This window comes from Podarcis bocagei (genome assembly GCF_964188305.1).
Source record: "Podarcis bocagei genome assembly, chromosome: 13".
Classification (NCBI taxonomy): Eukaryota; Metazoa; Chordata; class Lepidosauria; order Squamata; family Lacertidae; genus Podarcis; species Podarcis bocagei.
Window position 1 is genome coordinate 18,409,918 of NC_138138.1, and position 26,426 is coordinate 18,436,343.

The window sequence follows — 26,426 nt, forward strand, 5'->3', positions numbered from 1 at the left end:
CTTCTGAAAAACGTTCGCAAACCAGAACACTCACTTCCAGGTTTGCAGTGTTCGGGAGCCGATTTGTTCGGAAGCCAAGGCATTTGAGTACCAAGGTACCACTGTAGCAACCTGTTTCTAACACACACACACAACACTAAACTAAACCCCACTGAAACCGCAGTTAAAGCAGTATACAAATTCCAATGATTAGAGAAGTAATATCACTGTTCAGAGCAGGGATGGGGAGTCTCTGGCCCTCTTGCATGTTGTACTCCAATGCCCATCATCCCCAGCTGGCATGGCCAGTGGATGATGGGAGTTGTAGTCCAATGGCACCTGGAGGGCCACAGGCTCCCATCCCTACCAGCCAACTCCCAGTTCCATCCTATCCCAAATGCTGCTGTCTAAAAGGCACCTCCTCTTTTGCCTCTCTCCCATTATGCCCAGCCTAGACTAAAATGTATGCTGGTACCTTGCGGCTCTTGTGCCTTCCAGGGCCAAAACATGGTGATCTCAAACATTCTTAACACAAAATCTGACATTTTGGGAATGGGCCGAGTGGGTGAAGAAGAAGGGGGGAGAAGAAGGAGCAGCAAAGAAACCAACATCAATTTTCCTTTCCTTTCTTTAGGGTTCCAGTGATGTGCGCCCAGCCTCGGAACTTTCTGGACTGTTGTTTCCTCCAACCCCACCCCACAGGAACTGTCAGCAAAGGGGAGGGGGGGCCTGATATGGTGGGGTGTGAGATTCTGCCCTTCTTCGATCCCCCAGGAAACCGCTGCCTGTTGCATCTTATTTATTTTTTTCCAAAGCCATAAAGGCAGCCACCAAGGAGCATTTTCCACGTGGGGCAGGAATTGTGTGTGCTGGGCGTCTAGAGCGGAAAGACATTCCCCTTTTCCCCCTCGTCCTTTTTACATCGGGGAGGGAGGGGAGGTGGCAGTGGGTGACAGGCATGTTTTGGGAGTCTTTGCTATGAAGGGCAGGCTGGAGAGTTCGGGCGCACCACCTTTTTGTTGTCCGGCGGAGGTCCCGTACCTTTTCAACAAGTTGCATGGCAGGCAGGAATCCAACAGGTGCCCCCTTCACGAAACACACCTGTGGGCCAGGTGACTGCTCTGTTGGGAGTTTTGACAGCAAAAGCAACAGAGACTCCATGAAGGGCAGGAGGGACATTTTTTGACAGGTTCCCAGATTTAACCTTCTCCCCTCTCCCTCTCCCTCCCCACTCCCAAGTATGGGATTTCGCTCTCTTCCTAGCTGTGAATTTTGGACAAAGTGACTGTTTACCCTCTGCTGGGGAATGTGGATGTTTTTTTGTGTGGTGGGGTGGAGGGAATATTCTGGGCTCCCTCTCTATTCTTTGCTTTCTCTCGTCACAATAGGCCTCTTGGATGAGGTAAGAGAACAGGGAGTGGTTCCTTCTGCTGTCTAGTTGGGGGGCAGAGAGGGGAAAGGTCCTCCCATTTCGCAAGAATGCACGCGGGACCCTTTGCTCCAGTCTGCATGTGGGGCAGGGGGAGACGTTGGGGCTTTCCTGCCCTCACTACTCTGCCCAGAGGGGCAACTGGCAAAGAGAGGGTTAAGGGGGGCACTGCCAGTCGTGTCCGACTGTGCCCGCCCACGCTGAAAATGGCCGCGGCATTTCTCAGTGCGGATTAGAAGGTGGCCTGTAGTCACCACAAAAGGCTCCATGATGGACAAAGTTCGGAGCCCATGTTTTGCTCCTCCTTTAAACTGGATTGGGGCCTCCCTGAACTCCCAGCATAGTCAACTGATTCTGGACTGTTCGTGTGTGTGTGTGTGTAAGTGTATGGGGGTAACAGTGTCTCTTTTCCCCCCTCCTTCCCCGAACTTTGTTAATTTAGTTCTTCTGTAGCTTGCATGGTTGCCTCCTGCCCGGTTTGGGTAGGCAGGCTGGTTCCCAGATTTAAGCTGGGGGAGTGCCTGTTCAGAGAACCCAGGTGTCCTAGTTTTGTCTTATAAAAGTCCTGCTCGTGTCGCTCTTTCTCCCTGCTTCTCTCTCTCCCCCCCCCCCCCCGGAATTTCTTCTTCTTTGGAATGTCAAAAGGTGTTCTGTTTCCCCCGCCCTTGCCCTCCTTCTATGCCCCCACCCACCCAAAACGCACGTCCATTCGTCATTTTGTCTTTGTCCGTCCTCTCGTTTATTGAGATTCTGTCCTGTTTATGGTTGGGTTGTTTTTTTTGGGTTATTTATTTATTTTAATAATATAAAAAAGTGTGTGAAATGAAAGTGGGGAGGGGAACAAAACAGGAAAAACAGCCCTGCTTCCTAAACCTCTGTCCCCCTTTTTTTTGGAGAAGCCATATACCTCCCCCCCAATTGCTTGGGTACCAACCCGCCCAGCACGAGTGGGGGAGGGGAGGGGGCCGGAAGGTGTTCTCTCTCTGCAATAGGTTTGGAACTTGAAGCTGCTGCTAAAACAAAACAAAACCGTGACATCAATAAAACTGGATAAAAACACCATCTTTAAGACCAATGAGATTGAAGCAGTGGAGGGCTGAAGCTGGGTTTGTGGGTTCCAAATCGTTTGGGGCTTGTCTCTCTCAGAAACATTCTCCAGTGTTTCCCAAACTTCGGTCTCCAGCTGTTGATGGACTACAACTCCCATCATCCCTAGCAAGCAGAACCAGTGGCCAGGGATGATGGGAACTGTAGTCCCAAAAGAAGAATGGATTTATATGGAGAAACACTGTCCTAATCATTTCCATATAAATCCATTCTACCGGCAAACCTGGCAACTGAACGGCACTGCAGACAACTGTGGCATCTTAAGCTTGGTGTGGGGTGGGCATGTGGCGTAGCATAGGGGGGCACAGGGGCAGTTGTCCAGAGCGCAAAATTGTTAGGGGGGCAAAATTTCAACACCCAGTGTTGCCTCAATAAAGCTGCGTGGTTCTCTTGCTGGGCTCCTGGAAAACAGCTTCTCCATGCGAACCAGGAAGTGATCTCTCCAGACAACAGAACAACTCTTCTTATCGCTGCAGCTGTGATCTCCTGGGTGACACGGATGCCATAAGGCAGTTGAATGTGCATGCATACTCCGCCCATTTTCCTCCCTAGCCCCCCTTCCACACGTCCCCGGGCACTGGCAGCCCACGCTACACCACTGGGTGTGGGGTGGGGGTTTAGAGCCTGACACTGTAGCGATGGGGAACCAGCCCCCCTCCAGCTGTTGCTGAGATTACAACTCCCACCCATGACTAAGCAACCGGCAGGAATCTGAATACAACATTGGGAGGTTTACAGGTGCCCCATCTCTGGCTATATAGAATGATCATGTTGCAGACTGCGAAATCTAGCACACATCTAGCACAGTTGCTCTGACTTTTCAATACACACTTGTTTTCTTTATTTTAAAAAATGCATCTGCTGATCTATATGAAATCCCTCAGCCAGTCACAAAAGAACCAGACTCTATGTAGCCAAAGCCTTCAAGACAGGAAGAGGAGATCTTGTCCTGCCAGTTTGCGTCTGTGTTTTGGGGTGAGCATGTGTTATCCAGGCGAATAGTTGTACCCACGTCCCGACCAAGAATGTAGACAGAAATGAAGCTCCCAAGGGTGGCTGAATTTGGGTACATTGCAGGACCTCAGACAAACCCGGCAAAAAGGTTCAGGGCAAAGACCACTGAGAACACCGTTCCCGCTTCTCAGGAAGACCACTTTTGGAAGGGGGGGGGGCTGTACCATTAAGCTTTATGTCAAGAATGCCTCCAGATAGAAAACTAGACATTGGGGAGAAAGGTTCTGGCATCCCCAACCTGCTAGCCTGCTGCACACAGCCAACTTCAAAAATTCCATTAATCAGGAATGGGAATCCTATGCCTCCAGGTGTTTTTGGACTGCCAACTTCCAGCAGACCTAGGCAGCCCTGCAGCAGCGGCAAGAGATACCGTATTTTTCGCTCTATAAGATGCACCAGACCACAAGACGCACCTAGTTTTTGGAGGAGGAAAACAAGAAAAAATATATTCTGAATCTCAGAAGCCAGAACAGCAAGAGGGATCGCTGTGCAGTGAAAGCAGCAATCCCTCTTGCTGTTCTGGCTTCTGCGATAGCTGCGCAGCCTGCATTCGCTCCATAAGACGCACACACATTTCCCCTTACTTTTTAGGAGGGAAAAAGTGAGTCTTATAGAGCAAAAAATACTATATGCTGTCAACAGGTGAAGGGGGCCACAGGTCACCCCATCCCCAGGCCGCTAAGCAGCAAGGGCTTTTACAGTTGCTGTTTATTTAAGGACTTGCTTAATTATGCAGCAACTGTAGCCATAGGAAGCAAGAGAATTACTTGCAGGTACGTAAACAGGCAAAATGCTCGGCACAAAAGTACAGCAGGTTTGGTGGAGGAAGATCTCTCTGTCCCTCCGCTACCAGCCCCCTCTTGGGGTTTAACTTACAAAAGCTGGCCTTGTAAATGGTGCCTGACCCTGCCTGCGTTGCAATGTTAAGGAGTCAGGCTCAGTAAGGACTCTTCGGGTCAGATATAAATAAAACAGTTGTAAGGTAGTTCAGTTCTTGACCTTGTCTTGTTCCAAGGAGAAGAGGCTCAGGAAGCTGAGCTAGCAAAGGAGCTGGAGATCCCACTAAACCAACAGATCAATACTTCTCTGATCCCACTGGGTAGACTCTGAATGTACTTAAATCAGCAAGAAGGGAAAAGACTGGAGCAAGGATCTGGGGTTCTCTATAGAAGAGTAGGGTCCACTGGACGCTGCATCCGCAACCAGGCTCTTCCTTTTGTCCTAAAAACACAATCACTGCTTACGTGAAAAAGAACAGAAACCCACTATTCATCGTTCTTGCCCGGTGGAGCACCCAAGTTGCAGAATCTGTCACAGCTATGAGCAGGAGAGATGTGCTGCTGCTGCAGCTGGTTATCTTTATTTAAAGTGCAGCGGTCTGGACCCTGCCGAAGAGAAATAGGGCAGGCTAAGTAGTTGCAGGTGCGGGACTGCAGAATCAGCAGCCTAAATGCCTTGGCCTTCCTCTGCAGGGAACAAAAGTTCCTCTGGTTTCTAGGTCTGGTGAATGCAAAGAAAAGCCCAGGGACAGATGTGCAACATCAGCTGAAACCTCATGTATCCAAAAAAGTTTTTTTTTAAAAAACCCTCAAGTAAAACTCCCTGCACAGCATTTGCTTCCTTTCATAGCGGCATTTTAATCACCCCCTTGGCTTGCATCCAACTCACCAGTTCCTACAACTGCCCCAGTGAACCGCCTTGGAAGCAAAATTATACAATATAAGCAAAAGTGCAGCCCTTCAGTTTATTCCAGGCAGACTGTTGGGGTAAGATACTAGCTGTGTGGAGGCTCACAGCCTACTCGCCGTATTAAACAGACATGGGGCCTTGGCTTGACTCCTAATTCAAGCCCAATCTGTTTCATGGACTCTCCTTCACACAGCTCCAAGCTCTCATCCCCACCAGTTCCACATTCAGTCACACGATCCTCCTGTTTGCAAGAGTTCTGGGTCCAAGCTCCACAATTAGGCCACCCCCCCCCCCACCCTAGGAAGCCAAATACCTTCTGTTTGCCTTCCTGTGCATCCCACATTCTAGAACTCCTCCCCACTCCTGAGTTCTGTTCCTTTGTTGTTGCTGCGGCAACACAGGGACAGGAAGCTACAGGAAGCCCAGCTGGGCCACAAGAGTGACCCACAATCGTGAGGGACGCAGCATGGAAGAACACCGGCCAGGACCACCACAACGGGGGATCCATGCGTTCTGGGTTCTGGGTCGTAACAGGTAGGCAGCACAGTCTCGGCCAACGCTCATATATGGTTCACGGTAGTTGCTAAGAACTGGGAGTGGCTCATTTTGTCCAACAAGCAACAGGGACTTACTGCATGTCTGTCTTACCTGTCACGTCCTCCCCCTCTTAACTACTACAAGGCAACTAACCTGGAATATTTGGAACTATCTGGCAATGGTGCAGAAAGGCCCTGCTCTCTGCCTTGCCTTAGTTGGTTGGAGCTTCAGGGAAGCTGTTACTGCTATCTTGGCCCATAGCTCTTCACCTTTTTGTGGATGCACATTCCCCACATAAGGGACCGGGACATTCAAAGTGTCCCACTTCACATTCCAGCCACAAAATCTAGCATGACTCAATGGAGGAGGAGACAAAGTTCCTGATTAAACAAGCACACCAGCTCCACTCAAAGCCAGACATCAAGTCTGCAAGTTTCTCCAAGATGTTCCATCCATCTAGCTGAATGTTCTGCCTGCTAAGTGTTTGACGCAGGGTTGGGCAAGAGCCTATTAGAAACGGGTTATTGACCTTATAGGACAGCCTTGGGAACTAAAGGGTGAAGGCAACACTGCATAGCTGATTTGTTCCCCTGCTCATAAAGAGACAGGCTGCCTTCTTACAGAGGCCGGTTTAACCAGCCAAGGTTGATGCTGCTGCCAAAGCAAATGAAGTGTTTCCCACCGGCCACTTGCCAAAGCCAGGCTCAGTGAAGCAGCAGCACAAGGCCCATGGTAGAAATGAGCCCATTCACATGGATGGGAAGCTAAACTCCCAGAGCCACTTTTTGAAAAGAAACTACAGACTCTTCTGCTGGACACTTCCTGCCCTTGCCTGCAACAAACAGCATCCGAGATTCAATTGGGATTTAAGTCCAGCGAGAGCAGTTCCCATCTCTGCCCCTGACCTCTAGGACAGTTTTTCCAACTGGGATGCACAAGTGGGCCTCAGTGGAACAGCCTGCCCAATACTTCTTCCTTGCCTGCCCTGCTCTCTAGCCCTGCCAAAGCCTTTGGGATGAACTAATGCCAGCAAGAGTCACTCCTTACGTACTGAGCAAAGATAGCCAGTAGAGAGGTTTGGAGGCAGGGAGGTTCCCCCCTTCTCAAGAGAAAGGGCCGGAAGTATTAAAGGAAATTAAAAAGTGAGATAGAAAGGTATTATTGATAAAATAATAATAACCACCACCAAACCAGGAAAAGAAAGGGAAGAGTATTACAGGGGCTGCCATAGGAAGTGAATGTAAAAGGACCAGAGAGGATGGATGAAAGAAACAGGCAAGGTTGTTTTCTTAGGAAGCAAAAGCAGAAGCTTCAGGTGATGGCTAAAAATTACTTCAAGAGGCACATAGAAAGGGGAAAATAGCAAAGACTACGCTTCTCTAATTAGAGCCCTGGGGTGAGCAAATTCTGCCTAAAATGTGGAAGCTGCATCGCAAAACTCCCAGAGCAAATGCCTGTGCTTGGCTTGAGAAAAGGTTAATTATGAAACTCCTTGCCACAAGGAAACCACTATGGCAAATAATCTATAGCAAATTCAATGGATTAGATAACAGCATGATGCTGGTCGTTGCTAATTTATGCCCAAATCTGCCTCCACCTGCCTCCATTTTGTGACCGGCTGTGCCCTGCACCACCAGTTTGTGGCTGACAATCCCAGTAATCTTTAGCCATCTCAGGCAGGTCTGCATGGAAAGCTTGAGAATCCTTGCTCTAGAAAATGCACAGAAGCGGATGGCTTGAATCCACCTCTTTCCTTGTCAGGACGGGAATTGGCAAAAACACACTCGGTTCCATAGATAGAGCTGTGGCACCTGGTAACTGGGTTATTTTGAGCATGCTGTCGGTTGTTCCTTTTGTTTTCAGTATTATCAGGAGAGCCAGCTGTAACTTATTGATTCCACCTATACATCTCTTCCCTGTACTACTGTTTTCAGCCTCATCTCCTCTGCTAGTAACAAAGGCATCCTACAAATATCTTCTACAATCTTTTTTTTTTAACCCAGCAAGCTCCTAGTCCTCATGTTTTCAGGGATACAACAGTGTAGAATTGTGGACAGTTTCAACTGCAGGGCTTGGTCAGATAACCATTTCCTGTTCTGAATCCTGAAGGCAAAATTTGAGTCACTCGGACATAAATATTAGGGTGCCCAGGGACACAGTTAGTGTGGTTACTTGGGAGCGAATCTACCTGGGTTGATAGGAGGGCAAGCTGGCATTTCCTCTCAAACTCCAGCAGCACTTATTTCACGATCGATCCTGGCCCTGCTCCCCCACAAATCAAAACTAGGAGAGATGCCATTTTCCTCCAATAATATTTATTTACACGATTTCTTCCCATAACGTAGGAAAGGCAGGTTCCCCTCACCGCCCCCCTCCCCCGGCACTGCCTCCATTGCCCCCTCCTTGTCCCCCCGCGTCAGGTGCTCCAGACATCATGAGAAACAGGACAATGGGGATGATGTACATCCACTGTGGGAGAAAGAGAAAGAGGTTAGAGCTGAAAAGAGGCTTTCCCTCCTGTGCAATGCACCCGCTCCTTCCCTGAATTTTCCTCCTGGGCAATGGCAACATGTGCCCCCACCACCCTCAAGGTCTGACCCACCCCAATCAGCCACTTCGCCTCCGGAAGAGGGTTCACTTGAAAACCAAAACGCCATTCCATGTTATGTATCCCTCCCCCCCCAACGGCACGCAGACACGGCCCCTTTTTCCAAATCCCAATCACAAGATTCCCGCCACCAGGGATTAAACATGGTTAAGTTTCCGTGACAGCCAGTGGAAAGGGGGTTGTGCCCATGAAGAAGGAAGGACCTTCCACCAGAAAAGGGAATTTTGATTCTGCCATGCTTTGGTGGGGTGCAGGGGAGCGAGAGCCTGGCAGGACGAAACGGAAAAGGACACAGAGGAAGGGCTAGGCTCCCGTTTCCATAAAATGAGCCTTGCTTTCTTTTCACAAAGAGTTAGCTATCCAACCAGGGGGCAGAGAAGGCGAGTTTCTTGACTCAAGCAGGGCAAGTTGTAGGTAAATGAAATCAAAACAAAACGTGGCTACAACCTTTTGAAGGCTTTGGCTGTTCTTGGAATGTACTGTACCAGGGACTAGAAAATGGAACACCAGCCCACTGAGTCAATCGATCCACAGGTGATGAATGGGGGAAGATGCATCTATCTACCTTAAGCACCCTCCACCTTGATAGACAGCAGTGGGGTGGGAAACCCAGGGCCCTCCTGATGTTACTCCTATAACATCCTACAACTCCCATCACCCCAGAGCATGCTGCCTGGGGCTGACAGGGGTTGGAGTCCTTCACCTGGAGGGCTAAAGCTTTCTCATCTGTGATACAGAGGTTGTGAGACAGAAAGAGGCTTACAGGAAAGGCTTTTTGTATGTGTGTGTGGGGGGGTGTCCTTTCAGGAGATACTGGCAGGGGTGTGGGAGGGAGGGAGAAAGGGGAGCACTGAAAAGTATTGAAGGTGTGCAGGAGGAAGATGTAAGCAAGATGAGCTGAGTGTGGCTTTACTTTTGCTCAGGGCTGTCGTCCTGGCTCCCGAGGGGCCGTTGCAGAGCTGGTTGCTAGGAGAAGCACTGCCCCGCCCAGAATTAAATGCCACTGCAGGGATTGGGGAGAACAGATATCAGAGTAGGGAGCAGGGATCGCCCTCCACCCTCACCCAAGAGCAGTGCTTTGGCCAGATTCAGAGTCAAGCCAGCAGTCGGACTCCTGAACTTATTCTGTATTTTTGTATGGAGGGGAGAGGAAGAGAAGGGAGGAGCTGGGCAGCTGCTCTTCCCCACCCCCACTTACATATTTGGCAAAGAAAGATTTCTGCTCCTGCGGATTCTTGGCTTTCTGAGCCTGCTCTTGTTCCATGCGTTCAATAAACGCTGCCGTCTCAGGGCTGAGGAAGAAAGCAAAAGGCTGTCAGTGGCAAAAAAGAAGAAGTCAAAGCCAGAAAAGAGAGAAAGAGAAAGAGAAAGAGAAAGAGAAAGAGAAAGAGAAAGAGAAAGAGAAAGAGAAAGAAAGAGAGAGAGAGAGAGAGAGAGAGAGAGAGAGAGAGAGAGAGAGAGAGAGGAGGGAGGTGCAAATTCTCATGCTGCTGCTAAAAATAAATGGATTTTTATTACAACATGTGATATGACCAACACATTTCAATACAGTGGTACCTTGGTTTACAATCATATTCCGTTCCGGAAGTCCAGTTGTAAACCAAAACAGGTTGTAACCCAGGGCATGCTTTCACCAATGGGGCCTCAAAAAAAAATGGGTTGTAATCCAAAAAGTCCTATGGACTGCAAGAAGATCAAACCTCTCCATTCTTAAGGAAATCAGCCATGAGTGCTCACTGGAAGGACACATCCAGAAGCTGAGGCTCCAATACTTTGGCCACATCATGAGAAGAGAGGACTCCCTGGAAAAGACCCTGATGTTGGGAAAGATGGGGGGCACAAGGAGAAGGGGACAACAGAGGACAAGATGGTTGGACAGTGTTCTCGAAGCTACCAGCATGAATTTGACCAAACTGCGGGAGGCAGTGGAAGACAGGAGTGCCTGGCGTGCTCTGGTCCATGGGGTCATGAAGAGTTGGACACGACTAAACAACAACAATCCAAAACGGTTGCAAACCAAGATACCACTGTACAGTTTTCTCCACGGACCAAGTAATAATATTAATAATAATACACAAAGCAATGTTCTGCAGTCCCCCCCCTCATTTATACAAGACATCTAAGCAAGTGTTCATCACCACATCTTGTGGCAGTGAGTTCCATGCATTCATTACCTACTTCGCTGCCTACCAGAACCCCTGCTGCCAGCCCTGCCTAACTGCACACAGAGACTCACACAGCTGCTGGTATGGGCTGCTGGAGGAGGACGGTGGTATTGAAGAGCTCCAGGTCCACATCTTCCACCTCAGCCCCATGGCAGGAACTGGGAATGGTAACAATGGAGAGACCAATGATGTTGCCAGCGACATCCGTGTGAACAGTCAGCCTGTCTGACAGATGAGACTCCACCATGGAGCACTGCAAGGAAGGGGAAGACAGACAAAAGTTGTTGACCATCTTACCCTTTTCTCCAACGCAAACAAGCAATGGGACGCAAGCTGGCATTCCTCAGCTCAGCTAAAAAACCACCGGTGGTGAGTAAATGGAGCCCACAACAGGCAATGCTCTGTCCAGAGACAGACTCATTTTGAACTTGGCCACTGTCTTCCTACGTTCTTAAGATTAGAGGATAATGATGATCAAACCCCAAGTACATGTAGGAGTTGGGTTCTTGGTAGCTGTGCCAACAAGGAAGGAGTTCCTTTCTTCTGGAGCTGAATCAGCCCCCTAGCGTCTTTAGGAAGCACCATAGACAAGTTTCTAACTTAGGAACCAAGCCAATGTTTCCCCACATTTCTGGCTCTCCCTCTCTCAAACTCCCCAAAAAGATACATGTACCCTCAACCACTTCCAAAGCTGTCATGTGCCTAGGCTAGATACTTATTTAGCAAGTTTTTAGACTGCTCTTCCTTAAAACAATTCCAAGGCGGGATACAGTGTAAAATGTAAACACGTAATACACAATGAAAACCAAGTACAGAAAACCTGTAAAACAATAAGCTCACCTTCACATACAATAATTCAATGGGGCAAAGAGGGGCAGGCTATGCAACTCCAAATCCAGTGTGGCCAAAGGCCTGAGCAAAAATGTTTTCTTGCCTGGCACTGAAAGCCCATCAGGGTTTGTGCCAGTGCAATCTGTGAAGGGAAGGGACTTCACAACTGAGTGTCAATATTGAGAATGCCCTCTCAAATGTTGCCCGCAGTGCTGCTCAGAAGTCACCTCTACCTAACTGTAAAGTCCAGGCAGGTGTATATGGGAGCAAGAAATCCACCCGTTTGTGGGTGTTCTGGCAAAGAGGTGATGTCGCTCCAAGATGCTGGGCAGAATTCAGCTTCTCCATCTGCATTCCCCACATGCAGAAAAATAGGACCCCTGCCCAGGGTTCCCCATGAATGGCACTCACCGCTCGGATGAAAGAGGTGACGTATTCAACTCCAGCCTCCTCCATGCTGCCTAGGGGCCGTCGTGGGATCCGCACACGGTACATCCCACCCTCTGTTGCCACTTCCTGGGGTTTGTGGAGAAGAGACGCATTAAGTAGAAAGGAGGCACAAGGCGCCCAACTCCCCCAAACCCCACCCCAGCTAAAGGAACCATATCAAGGCTGCACAATCAAAACTCAATGGTACTGGAATACGTTTGATTAGTTTTGCATGGCTCATTTTGCTTTCAGATAGTAATTTGGAGCCTTTAAAAACATACAGAAGGAAATAATGGGAAGATGAAGTATTTACAAACTTCTATCAGGATAGACAGAAATTTGCTTTTTTTTTTTAAAAAAAAAGGTCCTTGGGATGCTACAATTCTTTCAGAGGCACACTCACCATAAAAAAATGTAGCATAAACACCAACAACTGGGAAACACTGGCCTGCGAGCGCTCCAATTGGAAAACAGCCTTTACCAAGGTGTCATGGGCTTTGAAGATGCTCGAACTCAGGATGAAAGGGAGAAACACGCTAAGATGAAGGCATGCTTGGCAAACCCTCACCGTGATCAACTCCCGCCCAGAAACCTATGTCCCCATTGTGGAAGGATGCGTGGATCCAGAATTGGCCTCCACAGTCACTTACGGACTCACTGTTAAAACTGTGATTATGGAAGACAATCTTACTTAGCTACGAGCGGTCGTCAAAGAAGAAGACACACTATCCTGCTGGTAGCTGGCAGGTGCATGGCACACAACACACACTCCAAGTGAAGCATCACCAAAGTCCCCCTTCCATCCATGACTCACCCTCACTAGAAGAAAGTCGCCCTCTTTCAAAGTGCCCCTTAGCTAACTGAGACTGCTTCTCCTGGTGAAGGCAAGGCTTCTCCTCTTCCACCCACACTCACCCTGAGTTTGTTGCGCTCTTCCTCAGACAACTGCTTCTGGCTTAGTGAGAGGCTGGAGTCGGGGCCCACACTCCACAAGAGGGTGCCCCGCTTTTTGAACCGGATGCTGTCATCTGAAAGAGAAAGAAAATCCCACAGGGCCCTGGATCACGGTCAAACTCCAGTAGGACGAATCCCATGCCTCTTTCTATATATACCTCCTGACCAGCAAGGCCCAAATCTGGAGATCCCAAGAGTCTTGGTTCCAACTTGACCTCCCATCAGAAATCCACTGGTGCGACACATCTTTGTCCATTTTCTCACCAGCATGTCAGAGGTGGAATGCAAACAACAATCAAGCCAAGCCCATCTAGACCCCAGTGTAGCACAAAAAGAGAACAGGTGCGCGCAGAAGAGTTTACATAGGCAGTGACTGTTGAAGACTGAAACAAGAAATTGCTTGGTGGATTTTAAAATACGTATTTTTAAGGAACTTCTATTTTTGGAAGACAAACGTAGTCAAAAATTCTTGGGCGAAAGTACTGGACAGCTGCAGATGGACTCTTCTTTAATCCTTCCTCAATGCAGCAGTTGCCCCAACTGAGGGTAGGGGTGCTTCACTTCACCTTTCCCAGGAACTGGGAACAGAATAGAGGGGACAGGGCTTCCCATGCTCTCAGCTAGCCTGGGAAACTTACAGTGCTTTTGAGTGACTGTACTGCTGGGGAAAATGGAATGGACGAGGGCCAGGGTTTTGCAAGAGTGCATGGAAGAGGAAAGTTATGATTTATGCTTTCATGGACTAGAGCCCACATTCTGGAGAAGGCCTTCTCAAGCCTCACTCGTCATACCCAAAGCAAAATCCATCTACAAAGTAATCTCTTCCTCTTCTGCTTCACATACAACATTAAGGGTGACTTACACCCCACATCGCCTGTGGCAGGAGATAAAATCCAAGCTTGTATCTGGGAGGGGAACAACAGCAGAAGCAGCAGCAATGTGGGGTGCTTCATTTTTTAATGGATTCCCCCCCCCCCATTTCATAAGTTCATTAGTAATAGTGAACTGATGCCAACTTCAAATGCATCAGGCAAGCCTGGCAGTTTCAAAACTGTTAGCTATGCTTACAAGTAAAATAAGCATACTAAATCAAAACACTTTCTGGGATATCAGATTTCCCCCCAAAGTAAACTGAAAATTCCCCGATGCATATTACCACATGCAAATTAGGGGAAATCTCCCGAAAACCCACATTAATGAACAACATGCACCCTTCCTGAACCCAGTAGGGCCATCAGACCAGGAATCTCATAATAATTCTGCAATGCCAAGCACCCATTATCACAAAATATCCAAGGTGAGTCACATGCATACAACTGCACACAAATGAAAAGATCCCCACATGTATACATTTATGAACACATGGAACGGACTCCCTCAGGTTGTTGTAGACTCTCCTTCATCAGAGGTTTTTAAGCAGAGGTTGGATGGCCATCTGTCATGGATGCTTTAGTTGAGATTCCTGCATTGCAGGGGGTTGGGCTAGATGACCCTTCGGATCCCGTCCAACTCTACAATTCTATGATTATACAATACAGACATTCAGCTGAGCGTGTGCAGGTTGTGGATGAGCCTGATGCCATGAACCTTCACCCACCCTGGGTATGTTGCCTAATCAGGCTTCACAAACCCTTGGGTCTATTCCTACCCCATCAACTCACCCAACTCAAATGAATGCTCCAGCTGCAGGTTCAGTCCACAGGCCTCAGTGTCACGGGCCTCACCAGGCTGGAAGGAACAAAGGTAGATCAGAGACTGATTCCGATATTCTTTCGGCTTCTGTCCCCATCCTCTGCTGTGCCCCCGTTCTTTCCCATATCCCACATGTGTAACTATTTAACAAGCAGTTACAGATAGGTAGCCGTGTTGGTCTGCCATAGTCAAAATAAAAAAATTCCTTCCAGTAGCACCTTAAAGACCAACTAAGTTAGTTCTTGGTATGAGCTTTCGTGTGCATGTGTATCTGAAGAAGTGTGCATGCACATGAAAGCTCATACCAAGAACTAACTTAGTTGGTCTTTAAGGTGCTACTGGAAGGAATTTTTTTTATTTAACAAGCCTAACACCTATTTTCTTAAAGAGCACACTGTTGAGTGCCATGAAGCAAATACAACAGAACTTTTCAATGCCAGTATACACAGCATGTCTTGCTTGGGAACAGACTCTCACAGATTTGGTGGCATACACTGATTACAAAATACTGATATTTTCATTCAGGGTGAAAACAATGGGCAATGCCAGAAAAAGTAGATTTATAACATGTAAATACAACTAAATATTATAGTAGCTAAAAGACTAACTGATTCATTGTGACAAACTTTTTTAGACTAGAGCTCACTTCAGATGCATAAAATGCCACTTGAGACGTTATACTGTGTATGCAACAGGTTTTCCACCCATTTAAATGACTTGCAAGAAGTATGACACAGACTTTATTAGGTAACAGTTGTGCTAAGTGCAAAGAAAAACACCTCTCTAGCCCCACAGCAGCCAGTTCAAGTCACTGGAAATTCACCTGTCCCAACTTGGTGATGCCAACCACACCCTGTGGAACTTATACTGGAGCAGTTGCCTCATTTCTAAGCAGGAGCTCATTACGTCTGAAGAGGAGAAAGTGGACAAGAGAGGCTGTTTTCCCTCTCTTATAACACTCAAATCAGACACCCAAGTTTCTCAAGCCTTCTGAGGAAGCTGAATGCTAGGACTTTCAGGACGGGCAAAACAATGTACTTCCTCAGAAAGAAGAAAGCTAAAAGCTCTGGAACTCACTGCCACAAGACACTGCAACAGTCACAACCTGGAACAGATCCAAACGTGGGGGCGGGGCTAGACAAATTCCTGGAAGTTAAAGCTACTAGTCACTGTGGCTCTATGCTACCTCCAGAACCTGTCTGTATATACACTATACATTGTAAAGCACCCCATGCTTTACAATGGGAACTGTTGCTTAAGGGTGCTGGGTGGCGCTGTGGTCTAAACCACAGAGCCTAGGACTTGCCAATCAGAAGGTCGGCGGTTCGAATCCCCCCGACGGGGTGAGCTCCCGTTGCTCAGTCCCTGCTCCTGCCAACCTAGCAGTTCAAAAGCATGTCAAAGTGCAAGTAGATAAATAGGTACCACTCCGGCGGGAAGGTAAACGGCATTTCCACGCACTGCTCTGGTTCGCCATAAGCAGCTTAGTCATGCTGGACACATGACCCGGAAGCTGTACACTGGCTCCCTCGGCCAGTAAAGCGAGATGAGTGCCGCAACCCCAGAGTTGGTCACGACTGGACCTAATGGGCAGGGGTCCCTTTACCTAAGAAAACTACAGTTCCCAGGATTCTTTGGGGTGCGTGGAGGGGAAACGTGATTAAATGTACGTGGTGCGTACGCTCTGAGAAGGCCGCGGCCCCCGTGTCCTGCCTATGGGGCTTCTCAGGGGCCCCTGGCCGGCCGCCGTACGAAGCCAAACGCAGGACTAAGCAAGCTTCTCCTCTGACCCGGCAGACGCTCTTGAATACTAATCAGCCGGTTTTGCGGCAGCCAATCCCCGCTCGGCCCTCATAGCATATTAATTACCCACCCCTCAGGAGACTCACTCTGAGGCCCGACTCCCCCCGGCAGCTCCCAGCTCCGGCGGCCCGGGCGAGGAACGGCGACGACAGCAGGAGGAGGAGGGCGAGGAAAACCGGGAGGGAGCGGCTGGAAGGCCTTCCAGCGGCCCCCACGGCGGCCATTGCTCCCTTTTCCCCCCTGTCACGTGACGGAGCGGGCCGCAAGGCACTATGGGAGGAGGAGCAGGCGTGGGTTAACCGAGGCGTCTCGGCGAAGCGAAAAGAGCCAATCGGAGGCCGCCGAAGGTTTGGCTCGCGCGCGCGTGCGCACGGGCTGGACCTCCTCCCCCGATTGTTACCCGGTTTTAAAAAAAGGCGGGAAGCTTGCTGGGTGGACTGAGAGCAGGTGGCGGCGGAGGGGAACCAATCGCCTCCCAATAAATGTGCACTAGTTAGGCTGCGATCCTATTGACTTGAACCCAGTGCTGGATTTACGTATAAGCTAAACATGCTATAGCTTAGGGCCCCACTCTCTTGGGGCGGCCCCCCCCAAAAAAATTAAGAAAAAAAATAGATTTACATTTCCAAAATATAAGCTAAAAAACTAAATAAAATAAAACCTACGTACAGCAACAGTGTTTTGTGTTGTGTAGGCTCCTCTGATGTAAGTCATGGGCCCCGCCTGCTAGCCTGCTCCCTAAAATACCACTGGTTTGCTCATTTCTAGATACAGTATAGGGTACCTACATTCTGTATGTGCAAATGGCTTTACATACCTATTAGGTCCATCAGTTACCATATAGCATATATTCAACACACAAAAGCAGCGACAATTTGTTGTTGACAAAGGATAGCTGGACATATAAAAGGGCCCCATTACCTTCAGTAGCTTAGGGCCTCGTCAAACCTAAATCCGGTCCTGCTTGAGGCAAATTCCTTTTTGGGGGGAGAAGAAAGAACAAATGGAGGTTTTGTGCATCAACACGCTGCCTCCTCTACTGCCTTGCAGAACCATGAGCTCTTTATTACCCTCCTCTGATTATTATTATTATTTTTTTGCCCAACATTAGCCACTGATGATTGGGGAGCAGTCTGCGGTTTCCCTGATGGCTGGTCAAGCAGATAAAAATCGAGACAGAAGGGGCTACTGTCTGTATTTCTGTTGCTTCTGTCCTCGCTCCATATGAATTTGGGCACTGGCTGCATTTTTAAGGGTTTCAGAATCAGCTTTTCCACAATTTCCTCCTTCATTGACGTATTTAAAGCAGAGATTGGGTGGCTGTCAAATGCTCTCCAAAATTTCTCTCATTAATATAGGGATGTCCTAGTCTATAATAATAATCATTTTATTATTTATACCCCGCCATCTGATCGGGTTGCCCCAGCCACTCTGGGCATCTACCAACACATATAAAAACATTAAGAAAATCAAGAAACTTCCTTGTACAGGGCTGCCTTCAGATGTCTTCCAAAGGTTGTATACAGTGGTACCTCGGTTTACATACGCTTCAGGTTACATACGCTTCAGGTTACAGGCTCCGCTAACCCAGAAATAGTACCTCGGGTTAAGAACTTTGCTTCAGGATGAGAACAGAAATCGTGCTCCGGTGGCGTGGCATCAGCAGGAGGCCCCATTAGCTAAAGTGGTGCTTCAGGTTAAGAACAGTTTCAGGTTAAGTACGGACCTCCGGAACGAATTAAGTACTTAACCCGAGGTACCACTGTAGTTACTTATCTCCTTGCCTCAGAGATTACCTAATGCTGTACCCTCCAACATTTCTCCGATGAAAATAGGGTCATCCTAAGGGAGATTCCAGGATCAAATCAGAATCTGTGGCGGCTTCTGTAAATCCGGGACTGTCCCTGGAAAATAGGGACACTTGTATATGTTTTAAAGGGATGCCAAATCATATAAAAAGTGTCTGGATCTTCTAGTCCTTGTCTAAATCTTAATTCCCCCCCCCCATTATAGCTATATTCCACAGTAGGTGGTACCAAACGTCCAGTGTAAGATTGAGGCTGTTTTCCATTGACTTGCAATTACTATATGTGCTGCCAAAGTCCCCAGGGTGAAACTACCACCACTCCTGCCAAGGGAGCTGAGGCAGTTGCACCCTGGTGCCTCACAGGGCTGCAGCAGATGCAGCTTGTTCCTCCCTCCACTTCTCAACATATTGTATCATCATATTGTGATGTTTGGCTGGTGATACATTGCAGTGGTGAAAAGCTGACGTTGTTTCCCAATTGTCTTTTGTGACCAGAACAGAATTTCTTCCCCCTGCCTTTTTTTCCTTTTCTATAATTTTTCATTAATTTTTCTGTTTCACGTTTTAGAATATTCATTGAAACAACCTTAAAATATCAAAGACTTCCCTTCTTCTCTTTCCATTGTTCATTTTGCACAGCATAAATCCCTGCATGTTTTACATAAACTAAACCATTCAGTGTTCCATTATTACATCCATCAAAACTCATTTACACTGTTGAATTTATCTTAATGCTGCTAACGTTTTCACAGCTGTACACAATTATTTCCCATATATTCAATAAACATTTTCCAGTCTTCTTTAAACGTATGTTCTTGTTCTCTTATTCTATATGTTAGGTCCGCAAGCTGCGCATATTTTGTCAGTTTAAGTTGCTGTTCTTCTTTAGTTGGGACCTTGTTCATTTTCCATTTTGGGGCTAACAAAACACGGGCCTCAGTATTAGCATATATAAATAACCTTTATTGACACCTGGGAATTTCCGTCTGAATTATCCCCAACAAAAAGGACTCTGGTTTCTGTTTTGTTTTTTGGAAAAGTACTTTTAAACATTTTAAACATTAAAATAAAACACCAGAATAGGATTTCTTGGCACTTTCAGACTTCCCCCATGTCCTCCTTCTTCTCCAAACAGGTTCTAGGCTGCAGTAGCCCGGACCGCTTTTGTGCCCACTGGATGTCCCAAGTTTTGGAATGGGAGACCTGCAGAGGTGCCTAGCTACCGGGGAATATGGCTTGCTGAAGGATTGTCCCCTGTTTGAAAGCAATTTCATGCAGGTGAGTTCGGTACTTGACTCGCAGCGGAGGCTGCCCCATTAGAGCAAACTGCCCCAAGCAACCCAGGTCTGCCATCAGCCTAATACACCTGCCTGCCTTCATACTTAACAGCCAATGCAGTGCAAAGCGAATTAGTTGGTTCCACCCAGTGTTGGCTTTCCTATTTTCCACCCCACCAAACACCACTGATCAGTGGCGTAGCGTGGGTTGTCAGCACCCAGGGCAAGGTAAGTAATTTGCGCCCCCTAACCCGTGGATTTGCGCCCCCTAACCCTAACCCCCAGATGTTGCGCCCGGTGCGGCCGGCCCCCCCTGCACCCCCCACGCTACGCCACTGCCACTGATATAACCCTGGCAAGCCCACTTGACTAAAACAAGCTTAGTCAGATGTGTTGCAGTTGGTTCATCAACTGATTCATCTTATATAAATATGTGTAGGATTGCAATACAGGCTGGGTGATGGCACTTTTCCTCTCCACAACATATTTTATGATCTTCTGGATTATAATGATTCTAAGTACATAAAATTCATAAATACATCATGTGGTTTTTAAAAAAGTTACTCTGAGAATAAGATGGCGAAAAGAAGGTATGTAATAATTATAATATGCAGCAGTAATAGATAATTTGAGGAAACCACGGAAGGGTGGAAGGGAAGTTGATTACCAAGGGAAAGAATATTTGAAAATGTTTGACTAATTGTCTTATATTTTTGGAGCTCATACCATCGCACACCCCATAGTCTCCTTTGACTGGACTTAACTGTCCAGGGGTCCTTTACCTTATTTTTGGAAAATGTAGAATTTTTTTTTTTTTAAGCATCTGCATCACCCAGGAGATTGCAGCCGCAGAGATAAGAAAAGAAGATCCATTCTGTTGTCTGGAGAGGTCACTTCTTAGTTCGCACAGAAAAATGTTGCACCCCCCAACAATTTTGCGCCCAGGGCAACCGTCCCTATGTTCCCCCCTCCCCATACACATTACACCACTGGGTTTCCTCACCTGTGTTTTAGCTGGTACTAAGTGCTTGGGGAATTCCCTGAAGTTTGGGAGGACCAGATGTCTCTTTTCCTTGCTTTTAATAGTCCTGATATGAATGCCGCCCCAAGATGTTCTTTAGGCATGAGAAAGGGAGTCTCTCTCTTCCCAGGTTACCAAGACAGGAGACATAGCCAACAGGGTGACTGTGGGCATTGCTGCCACCAGCCCAAGCCTGGAGCTGCCAGATCTCATGTTGCTGGCCCGACCCGGCTCATGCTTAACAGGGCAGTACCAGTGCGAGTGTCCCAATCCTGAAGCATCGCCAGGCCCCGACGATGAGCTGCAGCTCTTTGGGTAAGTCCCTTTCTCAGCACTTACCACCCAGTCCTGGAGCATCCCTACAACTCAGAGGTAAGTCTCAAAGGTTCCAGTGGGTCTTGCTTTTAAGGCAGTGTGTTCTGTTTTCAAGGCTGTGTTCCCAGGGTTGCCGCCTTAAATCATGGTGAAGGAGGCGTAGAGAAGGTCTGGAATCTCAAGGCTGCATGGAAGTTCTGCTTCCAGATTATGTAATCCTACCCGTTTGCCATAGACCAGGAATGGGGAACCTGTGGCCTGCCAGATGACTCCCAGCATAACCTAGTCGCAGCTCAGGACTTCAGTACTTATGGATGCCTCTCCCCAGGCCCTGTGCTTGTCGTCCAAGGCCCTTCTTTGTTCCCCACTCTCTCTGAGAGGCTCAGAGGGTGGCCTTTTTTGTGGTGGCTCCCCATCTGTGGAATGCTGTCCTCTGAGAGGCTCACCTGGCAAGATCATTACAGTCATGCCTCATGTTACGTCCGCTTCATGCTACGTCCTTTCAGGTTACGTCCTGCGGCAACCCGGAAGTACCGGAAAGGGTTACTTCTGGGTTTCGCCACTCGCGCATGCACAGAAGCGCAAAATGACGTTGCGCGCATGCGCAGAAGCGGTGAATTGCAACCCATACGTGCGCAGATGCGCGGCTGCGGGTTGCGCTCTTTTCATGTTGCAAACGGGCCTCCAGAATGGATCCTGTTCGCAACCAGAGGTACCACTGTGCATATCTTTAGGCGCCAGGCGAAAACATTCCTCTTTACCCAGGCCTTTGGCCATTAAATAATCTATGGCCTGTTAAATGTGGGGCAGGGGGCTATTATTATTATAATAGTAGTAAATGTTAATAGGAGTAGTAGTAGTAATAATAATAATAATAATAAATTTATATGCCACCCATCTGATTGTGTTGGCCCAGCCACTCTAGGCAGCTCCCAACCAAAAAGAGTAAAAATAATAGCAATAGCCGAAAAGAAAGGATATTAAAAATAAATAATAGTTTTTAAAAGTAAAAATAAAATAAAATCATTTTTTGTTAGTATGCTGTCTATTATTAAGGTCTGTATTATGTTGTTATTATTGTGCTCCATAAAATATGTTCTTAATGTGGTACACTGCCCTGGGATCTTTTAATAAAGGACAGTATATAAATTGAATAAATAACTAACTAAAATAAATAGTACTTGGCTGTGCTGCCTGGGCTGGTGGGAGTTTTAGTCCAACCACATTTGGAGGACCACAAGTTCCCTGTCACTGCTTTAGATGGACAGATCCTGGTTTCAGTGATGCGTCAGGACCCTCTGCACATGCTCAGAGTAATTCTCCAGCCTTTTCTCTGAGTGTATTCAGGAAAAAAACCCCAGGCAGATGCTTTAGAAACAGATTCTGGATACAACCAACATATTCAAATTAACCTGTTTCAGTAAAAAGAACTGTGGTGCTTGCTTTAAAGATTGAACAGTTACTGTGGCAAAAGCTTCCATGGGCTATGAACTAAGTGGAAGAACATGAGTCGTGGGCAGTGTGTGAATTCAACAGACCTTAGTTTGTTTTTGTTACGGTTGTTAATATCGTTTTGTGGATTACGAGTGCTGTAATGCTTTGTGAATTTCACAATTTCTTGTGGTTGTGCTATTTAGCCTTTGGGGGGGGCGTGTTTTCTTAATAACGTATTATAGAAGGTGGTTGTTTTCCTGATGGTTTGCAATTGTTCCACTGATGGTTTGCTAATTATTTTATACAATTCATGTTGCGATCGTAATCTTCCATTATGTCATTTGTTGTTTGTAAGAACAAATGCTTTGTTAACTCGCGCGGGTGAAAAGTGGAAACATAATAAATAGATAGTAGAAACATAATAAATGAAATGAAGTTAATTGGGCCAGAGGGAACCTTATTGGCTACCCAGACATAGAATCTAAAAAACCCCGCAGACCGGAGGTTCCTCACGACTGAGGTAGATGGATCAATGGTACGTAGCAGTTTCAGAGGACTTGGGGTACAGGTGACAAAGCAAGATGACATTTCTGGGCCTTCTCAGAAGGCCCTATGGATAAAGACAGTCTCTTAACAATTTTCATCTGCTTGACCAGCTTGTATTTTCTCCAAATCCTGCCTTAGCCTTGCTATCTTTGGACATAGACCTAAGCTCCACCCTGCACCACAGAGAACTACAATCATACCTTGGAAGTCAAATGGAATCCGCTCCGGAAGTTCGTTTGACCTCCAAAACGTTTGTAAACCAAAGCGCGGCTTCTGACTGGCAGCCAATCGGAAGTTGTGGAAGCTTCCAAAAATAGTTTGCAGTCATTTCCAGGTTTGCAGCGTTCAGGAGCCCAAATGTTCGGGAACTAAGTTGTTCAAAAACCAAGGCATGACTGTACTAGGCTTCTTACTGACCACAGCACCCTAAGCGATAGCTAAGCAATGGAAGATCCAGACTGAAATACCCCTGAATATACAGGAGAATAATATCTGGGATACAGCGATTCCCAAGCTCTTCCACCAGGCCTTTGGCCAGGGCACAGACTGACTCCCTCCTTTGGCAATCTTCACAGAACTTTAGCCTAATGGTTGCCATCAATTTGATTTGAATTAATTTTATAATGAAATGATTTTAGAATGTTGTACTATTTTATTGTTGTTAGCCGCCCTGAGCCCGGCTTCGGCTGGGGAGTGCGGGATATAAATAAAATTTATTATTATTATTATTATTAAGTGTCTCACCAGACACAGGAGGGCAGTTAAAGGCATCACGAATAGAGACACCGTCCAAGACACAGGGGCCCTTTCCTTAACTACGTTAATGACCCAAATCAAGACCTTGTTATACCAACCGCTCAATACTCTCAGTGGAGAGGTTACGTTTGAATGTTGAATGTGTAAGTGTATGTCTAAAGACAATGGATACAACAAGCACCCTTAGATGTACAGTGGTGCCCCGCAAGACAAATGCCTCGCAAGACGAAAACCCCACTAGACGAAAGGGTTTTCCGTTTTTCGATGCGCTTCGCAAGACGAATTTCCCTATGGGTTTGCTTCGCAAGACGAAAACGTCTTGCGAGTCTTGCGATTTTTTCGCTCCCCCCCTTTTTCTAAGCCGCTAAGCCACTAATAGCCTTTTAGCCGCTAAGCCTTTAATAGCCGCTAAACCGCTAATCCGCTAAGCCGCTAATAGGGTTGCTTCGCAAGACGAAAAAACCGCTAGACGAAGAGACTCGCGGAACGGATTATTTTCGTCTTGTGAGGCACCACTGTACTGCTAGGTAAGGGTTTAATGGCTATTTGTTTAAAAACAAATAAAAATTGTTAACCAAAAAAGACTAGGGTAAGCCTAAGCAACTTGAGGGTTCTCAGGCTGATCCCCACCAGCACTTTGAGCTGAGACTACAGTGCAGCGGGGCGCACCCAGGTGGAATGACAACCAATGACAACAGCCTGATTTCCAGAGCTGCTGCACTGATGTGAGAGTGGCCCTTTTGTGCCATAGGAGGGGTTGGGGAGCAGGTGTCTCACCCTACCTTCTCCTGTAGGGACGTGGGTGGCGCTGTGGTCTAAACCACTGAGCCTCTTGGGCTTGCTGATTGGAAGGTCGCGGTTTGAATCTGCACAACGAGGTGAGCTCCCGTTGCTGTCCCAGCTCTTGCCAACTTAGCAGTTCAAAAGCACACCAGTGCAAGTAGATAAATAGGTACCACTGTGGCAGGAAGGTAAATGACATTTCCGTGTACTCTGGCACTTGTCACAGTCCTCTGTGCACCAGAAGCGGTTTAGTCCTGCTGGCCACATGACCCAGAAAGCTGTCTGTGGACAAACACCGGCTCCCTCGGCCTGAAAGCGAGATGAGCGACGCAACCCCATAGTCGCCTTTGACTGGACTTAACTGTCCAGGGGTCCTTTACTTTTACCCTTTACTACCTTCTCCTGATGAGCACACTTCTTTCTCCTCCACCAGGCTTCTGCCCTTGAAGTTCGTCCGGATCTACATCCACGACGAGACACGATACCAGCTCAAAATCCGCCTGGCCAACGGCCGCACCTTTTACCTGCAACTTCTGGCACACCCCCTCAAACAAGAGCATGTCTTTGGGCAGTGGGTACGGCTGCTCTACCGCTTGCGCTTCCACCAATCTGACGCTCCAGTCGCTTACGAGCAAGTGAACCAGCAGAGCCGGAGGCCCAGCAGACAATAGTAGGTGAGTCTTGGCTCGCTTCCCAAAGAAGCCAACAGATCCCTGGGTCCCAATTCACCAGGTGCACCAAAGAACGAGGAAGCACCCAGATTCCTGGGGATGATGGTACATCAGGGGAGAGAGCAGAGGAGAGCAGTGGCTGCTCCTTTGGGCAGAAGGTGGCATGGGTGCAGAAAGTCCACCACCAGCAACAAGCCTGGGAGTGTATACCCTCCGACATTTCTCTGAAAGCATCCTATTTATTTAATAATAATAATAATAATAATAATAATAATAATAATAATAATAATAATAATAAAATAAATAATACCCCACTTATCTGACTGGGTTGCCCCAGCCACTCTGGACAGCTTCCAACATATATAAAATATAATAAAACACTAAACATTTTTAAAAAAGACTTTCCTATACAGGACTGCCTTCAGATGTCTTCTAAAGGTTGGATAGATACTTATCTCCTTGGCTTGGAGGGTCGCATAGCTCCACACCCTCCAACATTTCTCCAATAAAAATAGGGATGACCTACGGAAAAGCAGGACATTCCAGGATCAGATCAAAAACTGGGACGGTTTCTGTAAATCTGGGATTGTCCCTGGAAAATGGGGGCACTTGGAGGGTCTGGGAGTGGCTATGTTCACATCCGCACCTGGCATTTAAAGTACTCCTATACCACTTCCCCCAAGGAATCCTGGGAACTGTTGTTTGTTAAGGATGCTGAGAGTACAGTGGTACCTCAGGTTAAGTATTTAATTCATTCCAGAGGTCCGTTCTTAACCTGAAACTGTTCTTAACCTGAAGCACCACTTTAGCTAATGGGGCCTCCTGCTGCTGCTGCGCCACCGGAGCACGATTTCTGTTCTCATTCTGAAGCAAAGTTCTTAACCTGAGGTACTATTTCTGGGTTAGCGGAGTCTGTAACCTGAAGCATATGTAACCCAAGGTACCACTGTACCGTAATTAGAAGACTCTTCACAGTTACAATTCCCAGCACCACACTGGGAACCAGTTGTGACCACTCTGGAAAACCAGTTGATGAAGCTTCCAAGTTCTGAGGCCCAGCAAACCATAGGCTTTGGCCAGGCAGTCAACAAAGGACCGCTAGGCCTAAGAGTATTATAGTTTATGGGGAATTTTGACTTCTCAAGTGCACTTTAGGATGTTCTCTATCGTTCGTCTGCCTCCCACATCTGTCTCCCCCTCTCTCTGTTTTCCTTTGTGCTTTGTATCAGGAGGAAAAGAAAGCGTGTTCTCCAGGTGAGGAAGAAGACAATGACTCTTGGGGAAACCAAGGATTTCTTTTATCTGTCCCCCGAAACTAATACAGAGGAACGTCCCCCTCCCTGGCAGGCTGCCTGGCCCTGGACACCATTCCTCCTCACGTGAAGTCGTCGCAACGCGCCCAAGGAGGAGACCGCACCCCCGTTTCTTCCCCCCTCACACACACAATAAAACCAGTGAACACAAATGCTGTCTACTCGGCTGATCTTTGGCCGTTCCATCCCCTCAGACCAGCCTCAAAACTCAATCATGGATCCCTTTCTCCAGCTGTGGCCTGCCAAATAATTTCAGTCACTGCTCC

At 47.5% G+C, this 26,426-nt stretch overlaps 3 protein-coding genes across 8 annotated transcripts in view; 2 read left to right on the forward strand and 1 right to left on the reverse strand.

Moving 5' to 3' along the window:
• Positions 1–2,470, forward strand: part of SYT3 (synaptotagmin 3) — a 56,305-nt gene extending 53,835 nt beyond the window's left edge. For all 4 annotated transcript variants that reach the window (XM_081166529.1, XM_081166530.1, XM_081166531.1 and 1 more), the window contains one exon: positions 614–2,470. The gene's annotated coding sequence lies outside the window, so the exon portion shown is untranslated. The remainder of the gene's footprint in view (positions 1–613) is intronic.
• A 3,122-nt stretch (positions 2,471–5,592) lies between these two features.
• GARIN5A (golgi associated RAB2 interactor 5A) lies at positions 5,593–26,312 on the forward strand. Of its 2 annotated transcripts, none has more exons than XM_081166971.1 (5): positions 5,593–5,752; positions 19,180–19,322; positions 20,473–20,657; positions 24,610–24,850; positions 26,077–26,312. In XM_081166971.1, exons 2-4 carry the CDS (start codon positions 19,239–19,241, stop codon positions 24,845–24,847), a joined length of 507 nt encoding a protein of 168 aa, XP_081023097.1. In that variant the 5' UTR covers positions 5,593–5,752; positions 19,180–19,238; the 3' UTR covers positions 24,848–24,850; positions 26,077–26,312. The 2 variants fall into 2 exon arrangements, with proteins under 2 accessions (XP_081023097.1, XP_081023098.1); XM_081166972.1 differs by lacking the exon at positions 5,593–5,752 and adding an exon at positions 16,563–16,584.
• Positions 8,099–16,513, reverse strand: EMC10 (ER membrane protein complex subunit 10). 2 transcript variants are annotated; one of them, XM_081166852.1, is made up of 8 exons: positions 16,324–16,513; positions 14,404–14,470; positions 12,704–12,816; positions 11,771–11,875; positions 10,600–10,781; positions 9,562–9,655; positions 9,277–9,366; positions 8,101–8,224 (listed from the first exon to the last, which is right to left on the reverse strand). In XM_081166852.1, the coding sequence occupies exons 1-7, from the start codon at positions 16,459–16,461 to the stop codon at positions 9,283–9,285; spliced, it is 783 nt and encodes a 260-aa protein (XP_081022978.1). In that variant the 5' UTR covers positions 16,462–16,513; the 3' UTR covers positions 8,101–8,224; positions 9,277–9,282. The 2 variants fall into 2 exon arrangements, with proteins under 2 accessions (XP_081022977.1, XP_081022978.1); XM_081166851.1 differs by lacking the exon at positions 9,277–9,366 and having other exon boundaries at positions 8,099–8,224.
• Positions 26,313–26,426: the final 114 nt, after the last annotated feature.